We start from the raw sequence: 22,486 nt of genomic DNA, 5'->3' as shown, positions 1-22,486 counted from the left end.
TGGCTAACCGACCCTATTCCCAGAGCATTTCAGGTTGCAAAATATAAATACGTACAGCACACTGAATTTCGTGTGAGAGCAAGTTGCAACTGCAGGTATAGACTCATGGTGTGTGCTTTAGGTTGGCTGGCTCTTGCTATCGGCCTGCTTGCTTTGAAGACTGCTTTCTCTCATATCCATCAGACATCCAAGTTAAGAAAGAAGGTCATTTCCCACTTCTTCCAAAATTTTGCAATATTGACTTAGGCCAGTAAACATTTGCTACATCTTCCTATTTCAGATAAGCCCAGTTTTGTTATTCTGCTGAAATATTCCCCCACAACTACCACATTTCTAACCCTTTCAACTCATGGGGTAGAATTCCCCCCCAATTCTTAGTGCTTACCCAATTCCACCCTGGTGGCAGTTATTTGTATTTCTTATAGAGCCACTTTTAAAGAACAAAAATATACTTCATAGCCCATTGTCCCTGTAGCAAAAAGAGGGCAGGATTGTTTCAGTTTTTAAGTTTCATGTATGCATTTACTGGCACTTGCTGAACCCCCCCTTCCCCAGTGCCACTGACTTGTCATACCTACGTTATGAGGTCCTTGGTGAGTTGGCTGGTTTGCAGCATGCATAAGCTGATGGCAAGGGATGAAAGTGTCAAACTGGATTGTTCAATTTCCTTTTGAGCAGGAGAGAAACCTGGGTGGCAGGTTAAGGAAATGTAAACTTTAACCTTTAGTATTTTTCTGTTGAACCACACAGTCTCACATGCGTCATAGTCACGGAGGTCACACACATAACTGCTAACACATCACTTCCCAGAGTTATATGTACTCAAACTCACATACTGTACATGAATACAAAATTAAATAGTTCTGCTCATTCTATATGCATCCCCACTACAGTATACAATGGCACTTAGAAGGTTTTCCTGTAACTTTTGGTGCTGCACACCATAGTACTATTTCAGGCTCTGGAAAGGGCACAATCACCAAACATCTACAAGGAATAGTTACTATATGAAGTGTGGAGTATAATAAGATGGTCCTGGCATTTCCATGACACACACACACACACAAAATGTGTGGATGCAATTTATAATACTTTGCCTTTCATTGCTAAGAAAATCTGTCCTTATAGCTTGATGGCATTAATTTATTGGCCAAATTGACCACTTCAGAAGCTAGAATTTAAAATGCTATCCCTCCATATATTGATTGCCAAGTTGGCTGCTCACTTGTGAAAAAGACTCCTAACTCTGCTTTGACCATTGTCACATATTGCTGTTCTGAAACACAAAATGTAGAGATGGAATTGACAAAAGAATCGTGCCTTAGCAAGACACACCTGTCTATTCCCCTGAAGACCAGTCAACCAGTATATAGTCACAAGATATCACTTCACCTGCTGGATGCGAGAAGCTTTAAGTTCACATAGGGAAACTTTCAAAACAGGTTTGTAACAAGAGAAAGGAAGGCACTTTCCCCATAAATAGCACAAGGTGCCGGTGTGCGTGTTAAATATCAGGATATTAGCCCAAACCCCTGTGATAAAAATACCTCATTTGTCAGGGAAGGTGTCAGCAACATTGGATACCAAGTGGGTCCCATGCTGCAGTAGGGGTCCCCTCACCAGTCTCCGGAGACTCCTTGTCCTGCAGCTGCAAACCCAGGAACCAGTACTATCTGCTGTTAGGAAGTTTTTTTTTTATTTAAAAAAGAAAATTCAGAAAGATTCTCATTCCTCAAAGTGGCCCAGTAACCTTTGTAAAAGTAAAATGGTGTCAAAACACACTAGTCATCTGGGGTTTGAGCACTATTCTGAGCTAGTCATTCCCAGTGGAATTAGGAGGGGGCTAAGCAGATGAGTGATCTTTCAAAAGGCCCTATAGTCATTTGCTTCATTTTTTAAATTTCCTATTACATTCCTATCTCTATCCCATTTTGTTTACTTTGCTCATTTGGTAGTCAAAAGAATATAACCCTAGTGGGAAATATCTAAACTGGTAATCTTTGTTTGTTTCCTGAGTTCTAAGTTTATCTTACTATTAAATATGTGGAGCTCATTCTTTTTTACAGGAGATATTAATCATATTTTGCTGGTAACACCAGATACCTATGCTGATCTTTACATAAAGTATTAAGAAGGTCAGGAAGCCTTCCAGGAGATGTTCAAGATAAAGACTTGCATGAGGGTTGATAAAGTTTGCTATATCCATTATGCCAACTTTGCTGAACTACAGAAATAAATCATAGAAAAAGTTCAGCTTGGCACACACACAATTTCAGGCTTTCCATGGGATCTGGCTGGCCCTGTGAGAACAGGATGCTAGACTAGATAGGTATTTGGTGTGATCTAGTAGACTTCTTAAATTTTTATGATCTCAACCTTGTTCTGGGAGCAAAGTCGATAAACACATTGGTAGAGCTGTGCTGAAGGCATTTGCTGTTCTGAGGCCAAGGGTGATTCTCAGTGACGACTACAAGGCAGTCTGAACTCTGTGCTTTGAATGCACCAAATCTTAGGTGTAGAATCAGACTGTTAAAGCTGAGAAGCCACTAAACAATTATTGTGTTTTTAAGAGGTTTGCATTGTGAGTCACTTTGAGTTCATCTGGTGAGGGGAAAGTGGGATATAACCTTTTAAAGTAAATAATAAAAGCATAATTGGCGTTTCTGTCATCGATGAAATTGATATTTATTCGGGTGAAAACTAATCCAAGCATGATTCATTCTGCATAAGATGCCCTTGTGTTTATGCAAACCGAGTTCTTTGTAGAAATATAGGGTAACTTATCAGAGCTTCCAAGAACATATGATCAGCTTCCCATTTGCAAGATTCTTCATATACACCCCAGTGCTAACAGGGTGAGAAATCTCTTTCTCAGGATTCCTCTTTTGAAGACATTTCCGCTTCAGATTAATTCTTTCCCTTTGTGCAATGAGGCTGGGCAATCCATCTGAACGAGCTACGATGAGGAGGCCTCAGTACTACCGCCCGCCCACCTGCACACCAATTTGATGCCGATCATCTTTGCAGCATTATCCATGATAACAGGCAGGAGCACCAGGGGGGTTTGTGAATGTGGCAATTAACAAAACAGCAATCAAGCTAAGTGTTTAATTTCAGAAAATTATCATCTTCTCTGAGCGGATGTGGAGAGATAATTTTTTTTAAAAAAAACCCAGGATTAAATGTGCTGTGTAAACAAAGGCAATGCTGGACTGTCAACATCACCCACTGGAAAGAATAAGCAGCACCTTACTAAGCGAATTCCTGAACACTCACCCGAAGCAGGAAGCATAAAAATAAGAGCTGAGCACACACATCCACTCAAACCCTGTTCTGAAATGATTCGTCATTTTTCAGTCCTTTCTTCTCTTTTGAGGAGGGGTGTCGGGGGTGTTTTTTGGGGGCGGCGGAGCGGATGTCAGTCAAAATAATTTGGAGTCTCTGCCTGCGGATGGCAGGCAAAGTCAAGCCAAATATAGCAAGGAAGACTAAGCATGTTGATGAACTAGAGAAAGGTGTGAGAAAAAGAGAGATGGTACCACCAAAGCAGCCCCAAGGGGTCTTTGGTAGGAGTTGGATTATATCACCAGCATCGAATAGGGACGAGGAAGAAATTTGCTAACTTTGCACTTTAATGAAGTGAAACGCAGCTACCCTTCCGACATCTGCACTTTTCCGAATTTTGGAACGCAGTTCTCAAACAACAAAAATGGGCATGTTAGGGGAAAGTGTGCATTAGAGTGCTTATATTAGTGAAAAAGAAAACACAAAAATGCATCATGTTCGGGGAAATTGCATAAAAAAATGTTTATGTTGGGGAAAATTCGCACTAAAATTCTGATAAATATTTGTGAGGATTTTAAATAAAAAAATCACAAAGAGATGCAGAAATGTGGCAAGCCGTGCTTATTAGAAATATATATATATATATATATATATATATATATATATATATATATATATATATATGAAACACCCACTTTCAGGGGTGCAGCATTTGCACCCCCACATACAAGACAGTGAAGACAGGGATCAATTTAGGTAGTGGCAGAAAACGGGAGAATGTTAAAACTGTTTCACCTCCTCTGAAATATTTTGGAAGCATTATTCTCCCCTAGCCCTCTGAAATCCATTTCCTCATTTGAGTGCCAGTTAAATCACACCAAAACAATTATTATTATTATTATTATTTGGGGGGGAATCTGCCTTCAGGTGTTTCATTACAACCATAAACTAATCTGAAGAATGTTTTCTGTGGTTTGTAATAGATTGTAATAGATTTGTATGTGTCACATACTGGCAATTCCAATGTGATGTGTTGTGTCCAGACTAGCCTTCCACAAGCTGGTGCCCTTCAGATATTTTGGACTACAACATCATCCCCAGCTAATGGGAGATGTAGTCCAACACAACTGGAAGGCACCAACATGGGGCAGGTTGGTCTCACTCTGAAGTTAGATGTACCTTGATGTGACATGGGAGATCCGTGATTAGGAGCTCCTGCTGTTTTTAAGAAAGCCTTAAATACCAGCTGTAGGAGGATGATTAATAATAATAAAAGCAAGTGTTGTTTACTGCCACTGGCTCCCCAAAGTGGCTTCTAAGCAATAAAAGACAAAACAAATTAAAATATACAAATGCTATTTGCGGTGAAATATTGCAATGTATGACGTCATATTAATGCAATGTGCAACATCAGATTGCTGTGTAAATGAATGGCTGAGGCATTCACATCCTTGCTCATTCAGAGAGATTGGCCATTCTCATGGCAACTGTTCTCCCACTCCAAGCTTGGGGAAAAGGTACAGATGCCACCAGATGGAGAAATAGCAGGTTGAATGGGATTCCAACTGGGGAAATAACCCAGGGAGGAAGGGATGACTCCTACACTCACCCCACCCTGCTCTTTCCCCAATACAGTACCATGGTCTTGATCTGATTTCCATCCACCCCACCAGAGCTAGTTTGATTGTTTGTAAATCACCAGAGATCCCAATCACAGTTCTCTCATGCCCCATCCTTGGACCAAGGAGATCTGGGTTAAGTTGATCATGAAGCTCCCTGCATATAATGATAGTTTGAAAAGACAGTGGCTTGACTGAGCTCATTTGCCTATGCAGCTGGCTCTCTTCTCTTTCGTCCCTCTGTTATCTCTGATTAAAAAGATTTTGCAACTTCTTCCAAAAGCTGTGAACAGAGATAAAAACATCTATGCTCCACCTCTCCATATGCTCAAGGCTGGTTTCAATAATATTTTTTTTAAAAAAAATAGTTTTACAAAGCCTAACACATTTTGGCAACAGAGAAATCTAGACCATTAGCACCCCCCAGCAATTATGATGCCTCTATAAATACCAGCAGCAGCTACCTCAAATATGGGGCAAAGTGTAACACGTACCTTTCAGGAGTGAAGATTTCACATAAAGATAAACGACAAAGAGAAACTGGTCCTAAGATAGGAACATTTGTGCTGCTATTGTTTCTAGCTTTAACAGAGTAGTAGTAGGAAAACAAAATTGACCATAAAAAAATTCCTTCAGTAGCACCTTAAAGACCAACTAAGTTTTTGTTTTGGTATGAGCATTCGTGTGCATGCACACGAAAGCTCATACCAAAACAAAAACTTAGTTGGTCTTTAAGGTGCTACTGAAGGAATTTTTTTATTTTACTTCGACCCAGACCAACACGGCTACCTACCTGTAACCAAAATTGACCATGCCAGTCTTAAGGAGATTGCAAGTGGTGACAGGACAGATTCCCCTCAGCTTGATTCAGAATAAGGGCATAGTATTATATGCCGTGTATTGTGTTGCCTTAAGATACATACTTTTGTCTGAGCTCTGTACTCTTAATCACAGCTCAGTTCAAGCTATGACCAGAAAGGGAGGGGTACTTTAAGACTGAGGAGAGCTGCCGGCAGGCCAGGGTAAGTTCCAAAGGGCATAGAAAAAAAGGACCTGTGTTCAAGATTCAAGCCTGGGATTTCTGTCCCAGGTCACATATTACATTATGTAAAGATGTTACTGTGTTCTCACCTTAGCCTATATTTCCTTGACCTTTTCAATTTGAGTCTAGTCCCAAAGCTTTCCTCCCAAAAGGCTTTGTGCCAAATGCAAGTTACTGTAGATTAATGGCAGCCACCAAGTCACATCATTTCATAGTTCAACAACATTGTTAATTCCAAGATGAAAATCAGTGAAAGGAATTTCTGAAGCCACCTTTGAAGCCTTTCCCCCAGCTGCTTCTTCAAGCTTATTTTCTGACTCCAGAGGAACTCAGTTACAGAAGGTTGCAGGGAGAAAAACAACAATGTCCCTTCTTGCTCGCTGCTGCTCTGCCCACTCACTACCTGATAGGACCTACCATTTTACAACTATCTGTATTCCTGATTTCCTCCAGTCCAAGCCAGCATGGCCAATGGTCAAGGATGATGAGAATTGTAGTCTAATAACATCAGAAGGGCCACAGGTTCTCCATCCTTGATTAGTTGTATATGCTCCAATCCCATACTGCTCTGAGTGTTTGCCCTGCATATTTGCAGAATCTGCATTCATTTGTATGAGTTGTAATCCAAGCTTGTAAAGATTTATGGAGTGGTGGGCCCACTTCTGCATCTGTAGCCTTTGGTCCAATGCTACCATACAACAGCTGTAAAATCAGCTTGGGATTCAACAGATCCCAGGCCATCTCAGCCCCTCACCAGCCAACCTCTCTCTCTCTCTCTCTCCCTCTCTCTCTCCCTCCCTCCCTCCCCCTCTCCCTCCTATTATCTTTATTATTAATAATAATAATAATAAATTTTTATTTATACCCCGCCCTCCCCAGTCAAAAACCGGGCTCAGGGCGGCTGACACCAACAGAACCACAATAAAACATAAAAACAATTAATTAAAATACAGATTAAAATACAGTATTAAAATTTAAAGTGCAGCCTCATTTCAAGTAGGCCATAAATCCAAGCCATGAGGGAGAAAAACACAGGGGTCAGGCTGAGTCTAACCCAAAGGCCAGGCAGAACAGCTCTGTCTTGCAGGCCCTGCGGAAAGATGACAAATCCCGCAGGGCCCTGGTCTCCTGGGAAAGAGCGTTCCACCACGTTGGGGCCAGTACTGAAAAGGCCCTGGCTCTAGTAGAGGCCAATCTAGCCATCTTATGACTCGGGATCTCCAGAATATTATTATTTGTGGACCTTAAGGTCCTCCGCGGGGCATACCAGGAGAGGCGGTCCCGTAGGTACGAGGGTCCCAAGTCGCATAGGGCTTTAAAGGTCAAAACCAGCACCTTAAACCTGATCCTGTACTCCACCGGGAGCCAGTGCAGCTGGTAAAGCACTGGATGAATGTGATCCCGCGGCCGGGACCCTGTAAGGAGCCTCGCCGCGGCATTCTGCACCTGCTGGAGTTTCTGGGTCAGCTTTAAGGGCAACCCTGCGTAGAGCGAGTTACAATAGTCAAGCCTGGAGGTGATCGTCGCATGGATCACTGTGGCCAGATCGGGGCGAGAGAGGTAAGGGACCAACTGCTTGATGCGGCGGAGATGGAAAAATGCCACCTTTGCTGTGGATGCAACCTGCAAAACATACAACACAAACAGACAAAAACAATGCCACAATGACAACTAAACATTAATTGACTACACATCATCTAACATCACACACATTTTTTACTTCTGATTCACCTCATTGTGCTTTCTAAGTATTCTTAAGTTATATGCACTTCCTGTTACATCTATTACATATCAAGATATTTTTTACGTTTATAATTTTCTTTAATATTCAAGATTCAATATATACCTGTTAGGAGATTTGCATTTTCACAATATTGTTTTAAATATTCTTGAAATATTATCCATTCTTGGCTCACTTTCTGATTTGAGTTTCCTCTTATTCTCCCAGTCATTTCCGCAAGTTCCAGGTATTCTATCATCTTCACCTGCCAGTCAAGCTTTGTGGGAATTAAGTCACCTTTCCAATTGGAATTTAAATCAGCCACCCTCACCCTCACCTGTGTGTTTGGCAGGGGGAGTGCTACATTGACTGGGTGACAAGCACATCAGGGTGTCAGTGGGAGACTGACTTAACTGGGAGAGCTGGGCAAAGGGATGCTTCCACACAACCTAGCACACATCCCTCAATCCCAGAACGAGGGGGTTCGGCTTGCTCTGTAAGACACCTCTCCAGAAGTGGGGTATTAAAACAGGGTGTTTAGCATTGTTTTCATGCAATTAGGATTCACCAGCATCTATAGAGACTCCTTTTGATCCTCCTGCGAATTTTGTATTTAGATTCCATTTTGAGCACCTCATTCTATAGTACATTAGAGTTATCAGCATCCTTGTTACTTATATAAAACATCGCTCTACGTTCTGGTGGAGAGGTGATTGACTGTCGGTAAGCAGCATTGTTCTGTGCACCATTAAATTAAGAGGCTGGCACCACTGCTCACCAGGGACTTAAGGGGCAGTGAGTTCCAGAGGCATGTATAGGGAAGAGCATTTAGAAGACTCTGAGGATTAGTCTCTGCAGAGCCCTCACCACATGCATCAGTGGGCTTTAAAATGAGACACTTTGATGTCTCAGGAGGACCAGACAGGAAATTAACTTGTTTAATGAAGCGCAAGTTATATTGCCTTGGTTCTGTGTGGACTCCCATCCCCAGCAGGGATTCAAAAATAAATGCAGGAGGCAGATTCACGGATGACGTCAGTGATTCTCCCGGATTCTGACTCAGAGCAAGCCACACTCCCATCTGGCACATACGTTTCAAGAAGAGATTCCTACTTCGCCACCATTCAGCTGGTTGTCAGCTTGAATCAGATAGAAGTATTTCTTTTGTTTAAATCCGTCATTTAAAATGTGGAGGGTTGGTGGTTTTTTTTAGCTCACTCTCCATTGAAATCGACCCCCAGTATCTGTTTTTCTTAACAAATTGTGCTAAAAACAATTGTACCCTACAAAGAAATTGCAGGCATGGCATGTCCTTCCCTTCCCTTCGATTTCCCCCAGGACTCTTTGGAGAAGCCATGACTGTTAAAAGTGGTAAATGTGCTTTAACTGTATGGTGTGGATGTGGATGTTCCCAAGGGTATCTGGCTGCCTACTGAACAGACTAAACCTACAAGACTCTTCTTGTGCTATGTTCTTGTATCCTGTTGTAGCAAATTCCTTAAGCTAATTATGAGTTGTGTGAAGAAGTACTTTGTTTTGTTTGCTCTGGTTCTATTGACAATCTGATATCAGTGGGCAACTGGGATCTAAAGGGTATTGGGATAAAAAGTTCAGTCTATTCACTTTCTGCACACCACACACAACCTCTATCATGAGCCCCTTAGTTATCATTTTTCTAAACTTAAAAATTCCCCAGATTGCTTTGGCCTTTTCTCACAGGGTTCTTCAACCCCCTGATCATTTTGCTTGCCAATTTCTGCACCTTTTCTAGTTCTAGAGGATATATATTTTTGGAGATCAGATAGCATAACAGTGTTCTTGAAGAAGTTGCATTATACATTGCAAGATTTGTTATTTTTATTTTCAATCAATTTCTTAGTGATTTCTTTACATATAATTTGTCTTTCTGCTGTTTCACAATGTTGATGCTTTCAGTGAGCTGTAAGAGATACCAAGAGGCAAGGCTAGTTCCTAGCCCAATCGACACATGTTAGGTATTACTGATTTAAATGGCTGCCGTATTCCCCACTCACTTCCTGCCTGCAAGTTGTATATAACCTTCTGCAGGAGAGTATTGCAAACTGGCTCTCATAATCAATTGGTGTGCAATGCGGAATTTGCCACATAATGTCGCGGTCATATGATTGCTTTACCATCTGTCCCAACTCACAACTCAACTTATTTTTTACTACGCTCTAAGAATGTTACTGCACCACAGAGCAACAATTATTTTTATTATAGTGTAGGAGTACTAGTGGTGGTAGTAATCGTTTAGGAATATTTTTAACCTGTCCCTCCTTGACAAGCCATCCCAAGGTGGGTGTATAATAAAACTATTTAAAAAGTAAAAGAGTGTCACCAAAATATCATAAAGGAAAGTCTGATTTAAAAAAAAACCAACAGCAACCATAACAGCTATAAAACAGCAATAGTAACACAATTGGAAAATAACACTGTATTCTTGCCCAGAAAATGCCTATGTGAATAGATGGGTTTTCTGTTGGTGAATAAAACTCATGAGAGTCAGCAGCAGCCATCCATCAAAGGACAGGGTGTTCCATAATGGGGCTGCCAAAATTGTGAAGTTCCTTTCCCGGGTAGCTGTACAGCAGATCTTATTTGGGAGATATTGGTTGATATTGGGAGGGTGGGATGGGAGCTGACTCTTCAAGTATTTCAGTCCCAGATTGTATGGGGCCTTACAATTCATCACAAACACCTTGAGTAAATCTTGAGTTTGGTTCGGCCACATACTGTACTGACAGCCAACGCCACTCTTTCAGGTGTTAAGTGGTGCTGCTAGGTTGATCAACCCATTGCATTTTGTACGAGCTGCAACTTCCAGACTTGAAACAGGCTGAGATATAATGTCCCATGGTAAATTGGTCATACAACTGTCTCACCAAATGCCAGACGGTGTGCATAGACCCATTCAAACCTTGCTCAACACACTATTTTTGGTTTTCTGAATTGGTATTGAGTTGGGAGACAAAGAACAAGTGAAATAAAGCTGAACCACAAGTATTATTTGGTAAGCTATGTAATGAGGTAGTGGAGATGGAGCCAAAACTGTGTTCTCAATTTTTGCCCCCCACAAATGGGCTGTCATTGCTCCTGCTTGTCAAGGGCGGGTCACACTGCAGATAATTGCTTTGCCAAGAGCAAAGGGTCCAGCCACAGTATTCATAGTGCTGCATATTAGCTGCAACAGCCATTTTATAGATGACAATATGCACCTCAAGACTGCCGTGCCATCTTGCTAGGGGTGGATTGTGTGTACAGAATGTCTCCTTTAACTGACTGGCCTCTTGGCTACTTTTAAGGATGCAATCTGCCAAGCAATGCCCAGCAGAAATCCCCCACTGCTGTCTCTTTTTAGGAAAAAAAAATATGACCTCCCCCATGTCTGCCCCCATTTCACTGTGAAGAAGAACCATTCCAAAAATTCATTGCAGCCTTAGAAGTGCCTTTGCCATTGTTCATGTGATGGGGAGGCTACGGAGAGCAAGTTGTGCTGGCTTCATAGTGAGTGAAAAATATTTTTCCGAATTTGCTTGTTCATTTGCAGATGGGCCTGTGTCGCTTGCCTTTGATAAAGAGTCCCGAGGAATTTTAAGTTCTAATTAAAAATAACTAGCCGTTTTAAATATTAAAACTTTATTATTTACCGACTGTTCCCATTTCATTCCTCTCGCTGCAATAATGTTCTTCAAACAGCAATTAAATATGAGGAAACTTTATCACCATGGCAAAGGGAAGGCAGTATTGCTTTGAAAGCAAGCTCCATTGTAAGCACACTTGCTAAATGGAGGGGGTGATGAGGCTCTTGATGCATGCATTCTCCAAGAGCACGTATTCTAAGTCTTCCCCAACCGGGTGCCCTCCATATGTTTTGGACATCCACTCCCATCCACTCTGTACTTGCTAGAAGTCATGGGATTTACATTCCAAAACATCAGGAGGGCACCCAGTTGGAAATGACTGTTCTAAATTAGGAAAGGCCAATTGTTTCATAGAGAATAATCTGCACAGCTTGAGCTAAATTGGAAAGAAAGGTCTATTAGTTCCTCTTTAACCCCACTGGGCTACAGGAAAAGTCTGCTTCCATCCATCTGTAATTTGGCTTCCTATTATGGGGGAGAAAAGGGCTGGGAAGTAGTTATAGGAAAACAATACAAAAAGAATAAGTCTATACCCATCCCTGCTTTGTCAACACTAACATCACTTCTGAAGTTGCATTCCTAGATTTCCCCAGCTTCTTTTCAGCCAGCCTCTCCTCCTGCCTAATGAGTTTGCGAGAAGCGGGAATAAAGAGAGAAAATAAGAATTGTAAAGGGGTCACAAGGATCATCTAGTCCAATCCCTTGTAATGCAGGAATCACCTGAGATTAAGAGTCTCATGCTCAACTCTTTTAAACTATTGTTTTGAGCATGAGGCTTGACTCTGTCACGTGTATTGTAAATATATTATTCTTTGTGTTTAATTAGTCTGGTCCAATGTGAGCAAAGCTTCATGGGGTTAGAATCACCAAATTCTCTGTGTAAATCTGTTTGAAATGGATTCCTCCTCCATCTCTAGTCAGAGTGGCTGGAGTAAGTGGAGTAGAAGTGGAAGTAGGGATGAAGGAGAAATCTACTTAATTTGCGCTTTCTGAAACACAAACTGAATGACAACCATCCTTTGAAATTGGCACTTTTCCAAATTTTGCACTGCCATTCACCAGTAAAAATTCTATACAAAAATGCACACATTTGTGAAAATAAAACACAAAAATGCATTCTATTAGAGGGAAATGCTTTGAAGAAATGTGTATATTAGGAACGTCACATACAAAAAATGTTTATATTAGGATAAATTTGCATTAAAATGTTCATACAGTTCCATGAGGGCTTTTTAAAAAACAGCAGACTGAGGTGGAAATGTGGAGAAATAAATTTAAGATTGTAAAAATGAGAAGTTGAGAAAAAGTGAAACTGGCAGATTCACTGATACCCACAAGCAGAAATCTGAGAGGAGGAGGGTAAATTCTAGGAGGCACTGAATGAAAGAGTCATGTGCATAAAGGCCACGAGGAAAGTTGGGGGCTGAGAAAAAAGTTGGGGAAGGCAGTAAGGGGCAAGAGAAAGGATGGGGAAATACGACCTATGACCATATCTTAGGAAGGTAAACTTGGGAATGGAGACTTGGAGTAGGCAGAGGTCCAAGTCTTGATTAAAGGGTCAGAGAGACATCAGGAAGCAAAGGTAAATGGGAGCTGCGGGAAGAAAAGCAGCGGAACAGAAGCTGAAGGATCATAGGTGAGATGGAGGAATGGGACAATGAGAAATCCAGAAGCACAAGCTTCTGAAAACAGGTGCAGTTCTTGTGAGAATAGGAGGCCTCCCCTCTTTGCAGGTTGTGGATACATCCTAGTGAGCAAGTGGTGTTGTGTATTGTGGGCAGGAATTTCACATATTACTTTAAAATAGCTATGGAAATAGCATTCTAAGGGTGGAACCTACCTGGCTCCTGATGAAACACCTCTGAAATATTATTCTTGTACAGCTTCCATTCAACTCATAGGGAGCATTTTTGGCCTCTTGAAGGTAAAAACTAATGGTCATTCATTCATTAATTCATTCAGTGGTTTATTTGTATGCTGCTTTCCCACAAGATGGTGGACAGAGCAGCTGAACAACAAGAAGAAACATAACAGGTCTGCGTAGTCAACATAGAATTCTACACACTAATTGTTCTAGTGCAGAAATGTATTTTTTCTTGTGTGTCGAAATACTGCATGTAATTGCATTGGACTGCATTATTATTTCATGCAATATTCATTCTCCTCCTTCACCCTCACTGCCCCTCCAACTTCACCCTGATCCCACCCTGATTTTTTATTTCTACCACCTCTTCAGAATGCTCTCATCCTTCTTCCCCTAGGTTAATTTTCACTTTTCTTGCACTTCCTGTTCCCTCCTTTCTCCGTAGCTCCCTCTACAGTTCCCATCATGCACCAGGTAAGTGCCAGCATGAGGAGCATCACACTGTCATGGCCTCAGCCGGAACAGCCCAATGGCATCATCCTGGACTATGAGATCCGTTACTATGAGAAGGTGAGCCGGATCTGCATCCCCGAGATTAGCAGCACTATGGGCGCAAGACCATCCACCGTAAGCCTGAATGTGTTTGAGGAAAGGGAGTTGGGATGGTGTTGTTTTTTTTCATGTTATGGAACGTGCAGTATTGGCTTGATTCGAAGCCTAGTTGAAGTCAATGGGGAGACACTCTGTGACAGCCGTGAGATTTTTGAAGTAGGCTCTTTCCTCAGTATTAATATTTCTGGAAAACCTATATCAGATTTGTAGCCCAAACCTTCAACATTTGAGGTGGGCAAGATGGGGTTAGCTGTCCTTCATATTGACCTTCACCAGAATGAATTTGTATTACTTCTCTACATTCCAGCATTTTAATGCAAAACTACTTAATTTGCGCTTTCTAAAACAGCACACAAAGCAAAATTCAGCAATCCATTGGCATGCACATTTCTCCAAATTTTGTGATGCAGATCTCCGACCAAGAAATGTGTGCCAAAATGTGTATATTGGGGGTACAGTGGAACCTCGGTTTACGAACACAATTGGTTCCAGAAGTCTGTTCATAAACCGAAGTGTTCGTAAACCGAAGTGAACTTTCCCATTGAAAGTAATGGGAAGTTGATTAATCCGTTCTAGACGAGGAAAAACACCCCCTAGAACGGATTAACCGCTTTGCTCCGATGCCTTCGCGGAGGCTGGGGAGCGTTTCCCCGACTGGGCTGCAGCCGCGAAAGCGGTCCCCGGCCTCCGCAAAGATATCGGAGCAAAGCCCCAGCCTCCGGAAGGCATCGGAGCCGGGACTTCGCTCCGATGCCTTTGCGGAGGCCGGGGAGCCACGAAAGCGGTCCCCGGCCTCCGCAAAGGCATCGGAGCGAAGTCCCGGCTCCGATGCCTTCCGGAGGCCGGGGAGCGTTTCCGCGACTGGGCTGTGCAGCCGCGAAAGCAGTCCCCGGCTACCGGAAGCCGGGGACCACTTTCGCGGCTGCACAGCCCAGTCGCGGAAACGCTCCCCGGCCTCTGGAAGGCATCGGAGCGAAGTCCCGGCTCCGATGCCTTCCGGAGGCTGGGGAGCGTCGTGAAAGTGCTCCCCGGCCTCCGCAAAGGCATCGGAGCGAAGCCGCTCCGATGCCTTCCGGAGGCCGGGGAGCGTTTCCACGACTGGGCTGTGCAGCCGCGAAAGCGGTCCCCGGCTTCCGGTAGCCGGGGACTGCTTTCGCGGCTGCACAGCCCAGTCGCGGAAACGCTCCCCAGCCTCCGGAAGGCATCGGAGCCGGGACTTCGCTCCCATGCCTTTGCGGAGGCTGGGGAGCCGCGAAAGCGGTCCCCGGCCTCCGCAAAGGCATGGGAGCGAAGTCCCGGCTCCGATGCCTTCCGGAGGCTGGGGCTTTGCTCTGATGCCTTTGCGGAGGCCGGGGACCGCTTTCGCGGCTGCAGCCCAGTCGCGGAAACGCTCCCCGGCCTCCGCAAAGGCATCGGAGCGAAGCCCAGCCTCCCCGAAGGTATCCGACGCTCCGATGCCTTTGGGGAGGTTTGGCCTTCGCTCCGATGCCTTCGGGGAGGCCGGGCCTTCGCTGCGGGCCTCCAGGAGGCATCGGAGCGAAGGCCCGGCCTCCCCGAAGGCATCGGACGCTCAGTAGACCTCCGGCACCTCGGTTTACTAACTTCCGGGTTAGGATAGTTCGTAAACCGAAAGTTCGTAAACCGAGGTGTTCCCTAAACCGAGGTACCACTGTAATTGTATATTAAAATGCATATTTAAAAGTAAAAAAGGACAAATCACAAATTCAGGCAGAAACGTGGAGAACAGAATTTAAGACCGGGGAAAAAATGTATGAGAAACTAAAATGGACAGATTCACTTAGCCGGAATTGGTTCTAATCATATTGTCAATACAAACTCTCTCCATACATACAACACTCCCACCTGTGGACTATCTCCTTCCAGGTTTGGACCACTTGGCTACAAAGAGTTCACGGGACACAGCTGCTTTAGTACATTATTTCACAGCTTACTAGGAACTTCTCCATGTCCAATCTTTACATTCTCACTATGGCTCCAGTCCTACCCACATTAAATCGAATGTACCCCGCTTAGTTCAGCTTCTGTTGCCTGTTGCTTGCCTGAACCATAAAGCAGCAGCAGAGAAGGAATTCCTGTCCCAAGTGTCACTAAACCGTTCAGCCCCACTGCTGCAGAAAATCTTGAAAATAATAGTTAACTGAAAGCAGGGACTCCCCGTTGATTTCTACTTGCTTGCTGTGTACACTTGTTTCATTTCCTCATGTTATTGAAATATCATTGTTTCAAGTGACTAATAGCTTGCTAGGAGTGACAATCTGCACACTGAGCTAGACTTGGTGATGTATAGTGAGTGCTTTGCCAACTCTGTGCCACTCTCCTGTGCCTGTATTATCCCCCTGAAGTTCTCTTCCTCTCAAGCTCCTCATATGACAGAGATGACTCTTGTTTTATTACCTTGTAAAAGTTGGGTAGATGTAACCCAGGACAGATTGCTGTAGATTGGACTAAGAACCTGCTCTGTCCATGAGTCCCTGAGGTACAGTGAATGATATCAAATGCCAAATTGTCAGGAAGCACTTGTCAATTGCAGTGCTACTGTAGAGACCATGCATGGTATTGTTTATGAGTGCAGGTCTACCTGAAACGGGAGGTGGCGGCAGCTTTGGACCTCAACGAGTTTCCATGTTTGTATTAGAGCCTCCTGTCCAAGTATCTGACTGCTCAGAGGGAAGGGAAGTAGTCCAGAAGAAAAAGGGAGACAGGGCAAATGAGTTTTATGCTTTGGATTCAAAACTGAGGATATGCTATAGCTACATAGGGTCTTGATAATTGAGTGTCAAGCTGAACACAGGGTGGTCAGATGAAAAAGAGGGCATGCAGCTGCACTTGTCACATCAACTCCACCTGCTGAAATTCCCTCTTCTACACAACTATTGAAGTGCCAGAAACTGGTCCTCTTTTTCCATCTCACCACCCTAAGCAAATTGGAATTGGACACCAGGGAGTCCCAAATTCAAGCACTGGGCACTATGGTAGCCTTGGGCAACTTACTGATTTTCACCTTCAGTTTTCTATCTGTCAAATGAATACCTGGGAACTGAAGTGTAAGAAATAGCATATGACAATCTCCAGGCCACAAAATTGGATGGAGTCGCATTATTTCTTCAGGCCCCATTGTCACAGAGACAATGGATAGTGGCGGCTCTCTGTGCCTGATGTGCACTTCACAGACTGACCCACTGTGTGAGTACGTTGGAGTGGGCTGTTTAACTGGGATCTCATTTACCTCATCCCACACACACCACAGCAGAGCTGGGGCCAAAGAAAGCAGGAACTGGAAGGAGAATTTGATGAAATGCTAACACTGTGTTTTTGAGTCACAGGTTTTCAGCAAGGCTTGATAAAAGCCTAACAGCCAAAACATATATTATAGTATCATATATTATATTATAGGTCATGCCACCACTTTTGAGAGAGGAAAAACATGGAGTCCAGAGATTTAATAGGAAGATATTTAGGATACAACAGTTGTGTTTGGATTCTGATATTCAATTTTTATTCCAAATCTCCAATTTTAGTTATCATATATCAATATATTTGAGAGTGCAAGCAGGAGTCACATACTTTCATTTGCATGTACATGCCCTCAGAAATACAATGCTTGATGCAGTGTGTACACTGCATAATCTGTGTTGAGTTTGAGGAGGGATGTTTTGTGTTTGATTGTTGATGGTTGTTTTGCATATACAAGTTACCACTTCATATTTATATTCCTGCAAGTGAGGAACATGCATGTGTAAATTCAGCTACAATCGCTGCCCATTTGGGAGAGATGGTAGGCTAGCTAGATCAAGTAGAGTGGGTACTAAGAATGGAAAGCCTGTCCAACTTTTTGCACAATAAATGTTACCCTTTTTTTTTTTTACCCAGCAAATCACCTTCACTCCAAGTTGCTTTCCTTTTGCAAGTTTACCACATTTTCTGAAAATGCATTCACTGTGCAGTATATAGTTCCTTTCCTAACAAGTGGGACATTTGGTTACACCAGTAGCAAACAGTGTGGTGCGGCGCTGCCATTTGCCTGACCACTGTTTGTCACATAACTGCTGTTTCCTGGGAGGTAGCGAAGGGGAGTGAAGGTGGTACTGAAGTTGGCACAGTACAAACGCACCAGCGGAGTCAATCTGGGGCTCCTGCCAATGCTTGCATTGTGTCCACCTCCCTCCTCCCCCTCCCAAGAAGTAGCAGTGATGCCACTGACCAGAGGTCAGGTGAGTGGTGCTGCTTCACCACACTGTCCACTACTGGATTGCCCAACTGTTGCAGGTACCTCTTTGCTACCTTTTGTGATAGAATAAGTGATCTGTGCTGTAACTCGCTCCCCTAGAAGCCTTCACTATTTGGTGAGGTCTTTTTGTTTGCTTGCTTGCTTGTTTTAAAAGTATGTGAACCCCCTACACATACAGGTACAGTGGTACCTCGGGTTACAAACTTAATTCGTTCCTGGAGGTCCGTTCTTAACCCGAAACCATTCTTAACCTGAGGCGCGCTTTTGCTAATGGGGCCTGCATCGCCACCACACCACGGGCCTGCGATTTCCATTCTCATCCTGGGGCAAAGTTCACAATCCAAGGTACTACTTCCAGGTTAGCGGAGTTTGTAACCCGAAGCATTTGTAACCCAAGGTACCACTGTATGTTCATTTCATCATTTTTTAATGGAGTGAACAACATTGGGAAGATCTGCCTTTTTGATTACATGCAAATGGTGCGTCATACCATTGTTACTGAAAGGGGGTCAGTGGGAGTCAGTATGTAGCTGTGATTACAAAACAGTCATCAACATCATCAACCCACCCACTGCTTCCCATGCACCAGGCCTAACAGGAAGCTTGCCAAATGTCAGTGGTTGCATGTTGTTCCTTGGCCCTGTTGAGGGAGAAATAAAAGGAAGATGTTTGATGTTGCCTTTTGTTGCCATCTTAACTTTAAGAAGCCATTGGCACAAAAGTACGCCTTGGAAATGAGATCCCTAAAATATAACTAATATGTTTCTCTTTTCTATTTGCTGTTCCCTGAAGGACCACAATGAGTACAATTCCTCCATGGCCAAGAGCCAGACCAACACGGCACGGATTGATGGGCTGCGACCAGGGATGGTGTATGTGGTACAGGTTCGTGCTCGGACGGTGGCTGGCTATGGGAAATACAGTGGGAAAATGTGCTTCCAAACCTTAACGGATGGTAAGTGTGACAAAAAAGGAGGGGGAGCAGGGAGGGAACAGAGAAAGGAGCGGAGGGAAGGAGGTTGCACTCTGTCGAGCCTCTAAGCTATAATTGGATTAAATCAACTTGTCTCTCCAAACCCTTGCCTCCCAGTGGAGCAGTGTGGAGAGAGACTGGTGATTTAGAGAGATGTTTGATTAATTGCCAGCTGGAGGATTAATCTGACTGAAATCTCTTATCTCTGTTTTTGCCCTGACCATGTAAGTGATTCCCCGCCCAACTGCATATGAATGGGTTTTCAGTGTTTGCATGCAAGCTAGGGAGGGATCAGATTGGCCTCTGTTGGTCAGAGTAGTGGCCCAGTATTCTGTATCCAGCAGTGGGTAGTATTCTGCATAATATAGGATTTAGACATGAGTGTGGTGTGGTGTGCTATCCCTCATTGTTCACACCCAACATGTAAATCTGCAGTTCTAGGAAATAAGCACCTGTGGTGGTATAATAAAATTAGATTTTGTTTGAAGTTATAAGAAGTTGAGAAATAAACTGAATGTAAACATTCAGAGCCTGAGTGTATTTGCCAATATCCTTTGATTGTATGACACTGCACCACCTTCCAAGGTCTAACTGCAACAGTCACAAGTTCATTTTTGGATTTCAGAAGAAACAGAGACAGGCCCGTGTACATTAGTTTAAGGTTGGTAGATCTGTTTACTTAAGCATGATAACCCAACACTCTACCAACAAGCAGCCAATTCAAAGTGTATAAAAGAGATATACATATGCACTCCTGAATTTACGCTGGTGGCCAGTCCTTTCTCTCTCTGCACTAGAGAATGTATGGGACCTTCCTCCAAAAAGCAGGCCTAGAAGAAGTCCAGAGGAATTGTGCATAATTGGAAGAACTCTGAGACAAAGATTAGCTTTCCAAGTGTAGGCAAAGTATTTTCCTTGGCATTCGCCACCACTGTGGAATCAGACCAGAGGCATCATCTTTCTTTACCACTGAGGGTTTTCTGTATATGTTGTGTCAAAAATGGCCACTACTTTGGCCCCAATAGCCTGCAAGAATTAGCATGCAGGGATTTGAAAAATTAGTCTTGCTTTCTCTAGAATGAACTGTAAACTTATAAGCTCATGACCACAGCCTTGTGCAGGTATGGCACATAAATAGGAAATTAACCCAACCAGGAGGCATGGGGCAGGACCCAACCCCAATGTCCCCATGTGTGCCAGCCCTACCACTCTGTTTCTGTGCTGAGCAGGGAATTATTATGTGCTGAAGAGAATTATCTACCTTGCAGTCCTTTGAATGCAAATAGAACCCTCCACATGATTAGGAACTGTGATAAAGTTCTATGGTCCTGTTTTCTATTATTGCCATACTAAATATTAGTGTTCAAGATTTGTCTACAATTGACAGCCACTCTCAGTTCATCAGGATTAAAGCATCTCACATAGTTAGTCACTAAGAATGGGTTGCCTGTTGCATTTTGAAGTGTACATCTGAAGTACATACTAAAACTGTAATCTGTTAGGGAGACAAATTGGATTTAAAGATATACACACTGACATGAAGAGTGTTGACATGTGTCACTGAACCAGCAATTCACTGTTGTATATACACAGCTTAAACACACATGTGATACCCATAGTGCGTCAAGCACAAAAGTCTTGACTGTATCATATTAAATGTGCATAATTAATTTTCTCAGATCCTAAAGACTGAAAAACCAACATGTTTGGTTAATTATATTTTGAAGAATTGTTTAAGTTCTAGCTCAAACTTCAGGGGAGACACACATATATGAGACTTTTTGATGATGCCTGGTTAGACAAATCTTATTTTGCTTGTTACAAAATATATTCTTTTCAGTAATATATTCTCAGCATAGTTAATGATCAGCAAGCAATTTTTCCCCATTCAGGTGGCTCCCTCCATGGAGCACTTTTAAGAGGTTCTTTCAAAGTCTAGCAAAGTCACCTTTGCTACAAATGCCTCCTTGTCTAGTGTCCAGAAGTTTTAATCGAGGAAGGGTATGGGGAGCACATACACATAGCACAAAACTGATGAACATTTTAAAAAATGATTTCCCCCAATACTTACAATTAGGCAGACAAGGAGAATGCTGTGTCTGAAATAGAAGCAGCTAATTGAAATCCAGCAAGAATGGATATTGTATGTTATTAAATAATAATTGATTGTTAAATGAGATTTTGCACAGGATTTAAGCATCAAGCAGGAGATAAAATAAGTTACCAGTAATTAGCTGCAAAACGAGAGGAAGAAAATTAAAAGGAAGTGTGAAATATTTCCATTTGTGTGAATTCATTCTAAGGTGATAGGGCTTAGAGACAGAATTATCAGAAGATAAACAATAATTTTAATAAAAATAAAAATGTTAATTGATGTGCAGGTCCATTGTGGTAAGGACTGAACAAATACAGAGTTCTCCCTATCTGATCAACTTATTAAGAAAGCCAGAAGGCACTGCAAAGGATATAATTTCCCTGGATTTGGTCCTGGGTTGCAGGGCAAACATAAGCCGGAGTTTGCATGTTCTGATGTAATGGCAAACTAAGATTTGCAAAACAACAACAACAACCAAAAAGTAATTAGGTTCTTCTGAGTCTGCAAGGGAAGTATGGAGATGGAAGAAAAAATATAAATGTCTAAGGCTGCTTCCAGGCTTTTTCTTGTGGTACGAAAAATGTTTTGGTGTTCCATGTGAACTGAGCCATTATTAAGCGCTTCTCTTCCCTACCCCTCAAGACTCAACTTGCCAAACTACAGAGTTCAGGATCTGAGAGCCCTCCTAATATAGAAATGGCAAAAGCTGGCTCTTGCCAGTTAGCATTGTTACAATCCCTGCCATGCACGGGATTCCAGGGGTCTTGGCCTTCAGCCAGGATCTGTGCTCCTTTGGATCACCTATGTATGCCATCCTGAACTCCTGGTAGAAATGGTGGCATACAAAAGCGGTAAATAAATAAGAGAGATTTGCTATTAGCAGCAAAGGCTTGTATGAGCAGGCAAGAATGTTACAAATGCCTTTTCTTTTCCAGATGACTACAAGTCAGAACTGAGAGAACAACTGCCATTGATTGCCGGGTCTGCGGCAGCAGGGGTCGTCTTTATTGTCTCCTTAGTGGCTATTTCCATTGTTTGCAGCAGGTACCACTTGCCACATTATAAATTTCGCTTTCATTCCAAAGGCTGAATCTTCCTGAAGGAGATTGTGGAAACACACACATTTACTGCAGGGCAGCGCTGGATGAATTGAATCAAGGAGCTAACAATTGATCTGTAAATGGTTACATAAGAAGTGCGGTGTATGTAGGTGCTAATGGATATTTGGTTTGCGTAGTTTAAGCACACCTTTTTTAAAGGGGTGAATGTTGTATTGCTAAGGCATGCTTGCACACGGGGCAGAATCTTGCATGTTTTCTCTTACGAAGGGTGCCAGATTTAAACAACAACACCACGCGCTATGTC

The 22,486-nt window shown here is 42.9% G+C and overlaps 1 protein-coding gene across 3 annotated transcripts in view; it reads left to right on the top strand.

Annotated features, from left to right (window-relative positions):
* The window catches only part of EPHB1 (EPH receptor B1), a 348,341-nt gene that overhangs the window by 270,350 nt on the left and 55,505 nt on the right, over positions 1-22,486 (top strand). For 2 of the 3 annotated variants that reach the window (XM_088670750.1, XM_060274587.2), the window contains exons 6-8: positions 13,638-13,819; positions 18,846-19,008; positions 22,057-22,165. In XM_088670750.1, the coding sequence (XP_088526876.1) occupies positions 13,638-13,819; positions 18,846-19,008; positions 22,057-22,165 (454 nt within the window). The remainder of the gene's footprint in view (positions 1-13,637; positions 13,820-18,845; positions 19,009-22,056; positions 22,166-22,486) is intronic. The other variant, XM_060274588.2, reaches the window with a different exon arrangement.

The sequence above is a fragment of the Zootoca vivipara genome, chromosome 5 (genome assembly GCF_965207765.1).
Source record: "Zootoca vivipara chromosome 5, rZooViv2.hap1.1, whole genome shotgun sequence".
NCBI classification, from domain to species: domain Eukaryota; kingdom Metazoa; phylum Chordata; class Lepidosauria; order Squamata; family Lacertidae; genus Zootoca; species Zootoca vivipara.
Note: the sequence above shows the minus strand (reverse complement) of the source record. Positions and strands in the feature narration are given on the sequence as shown.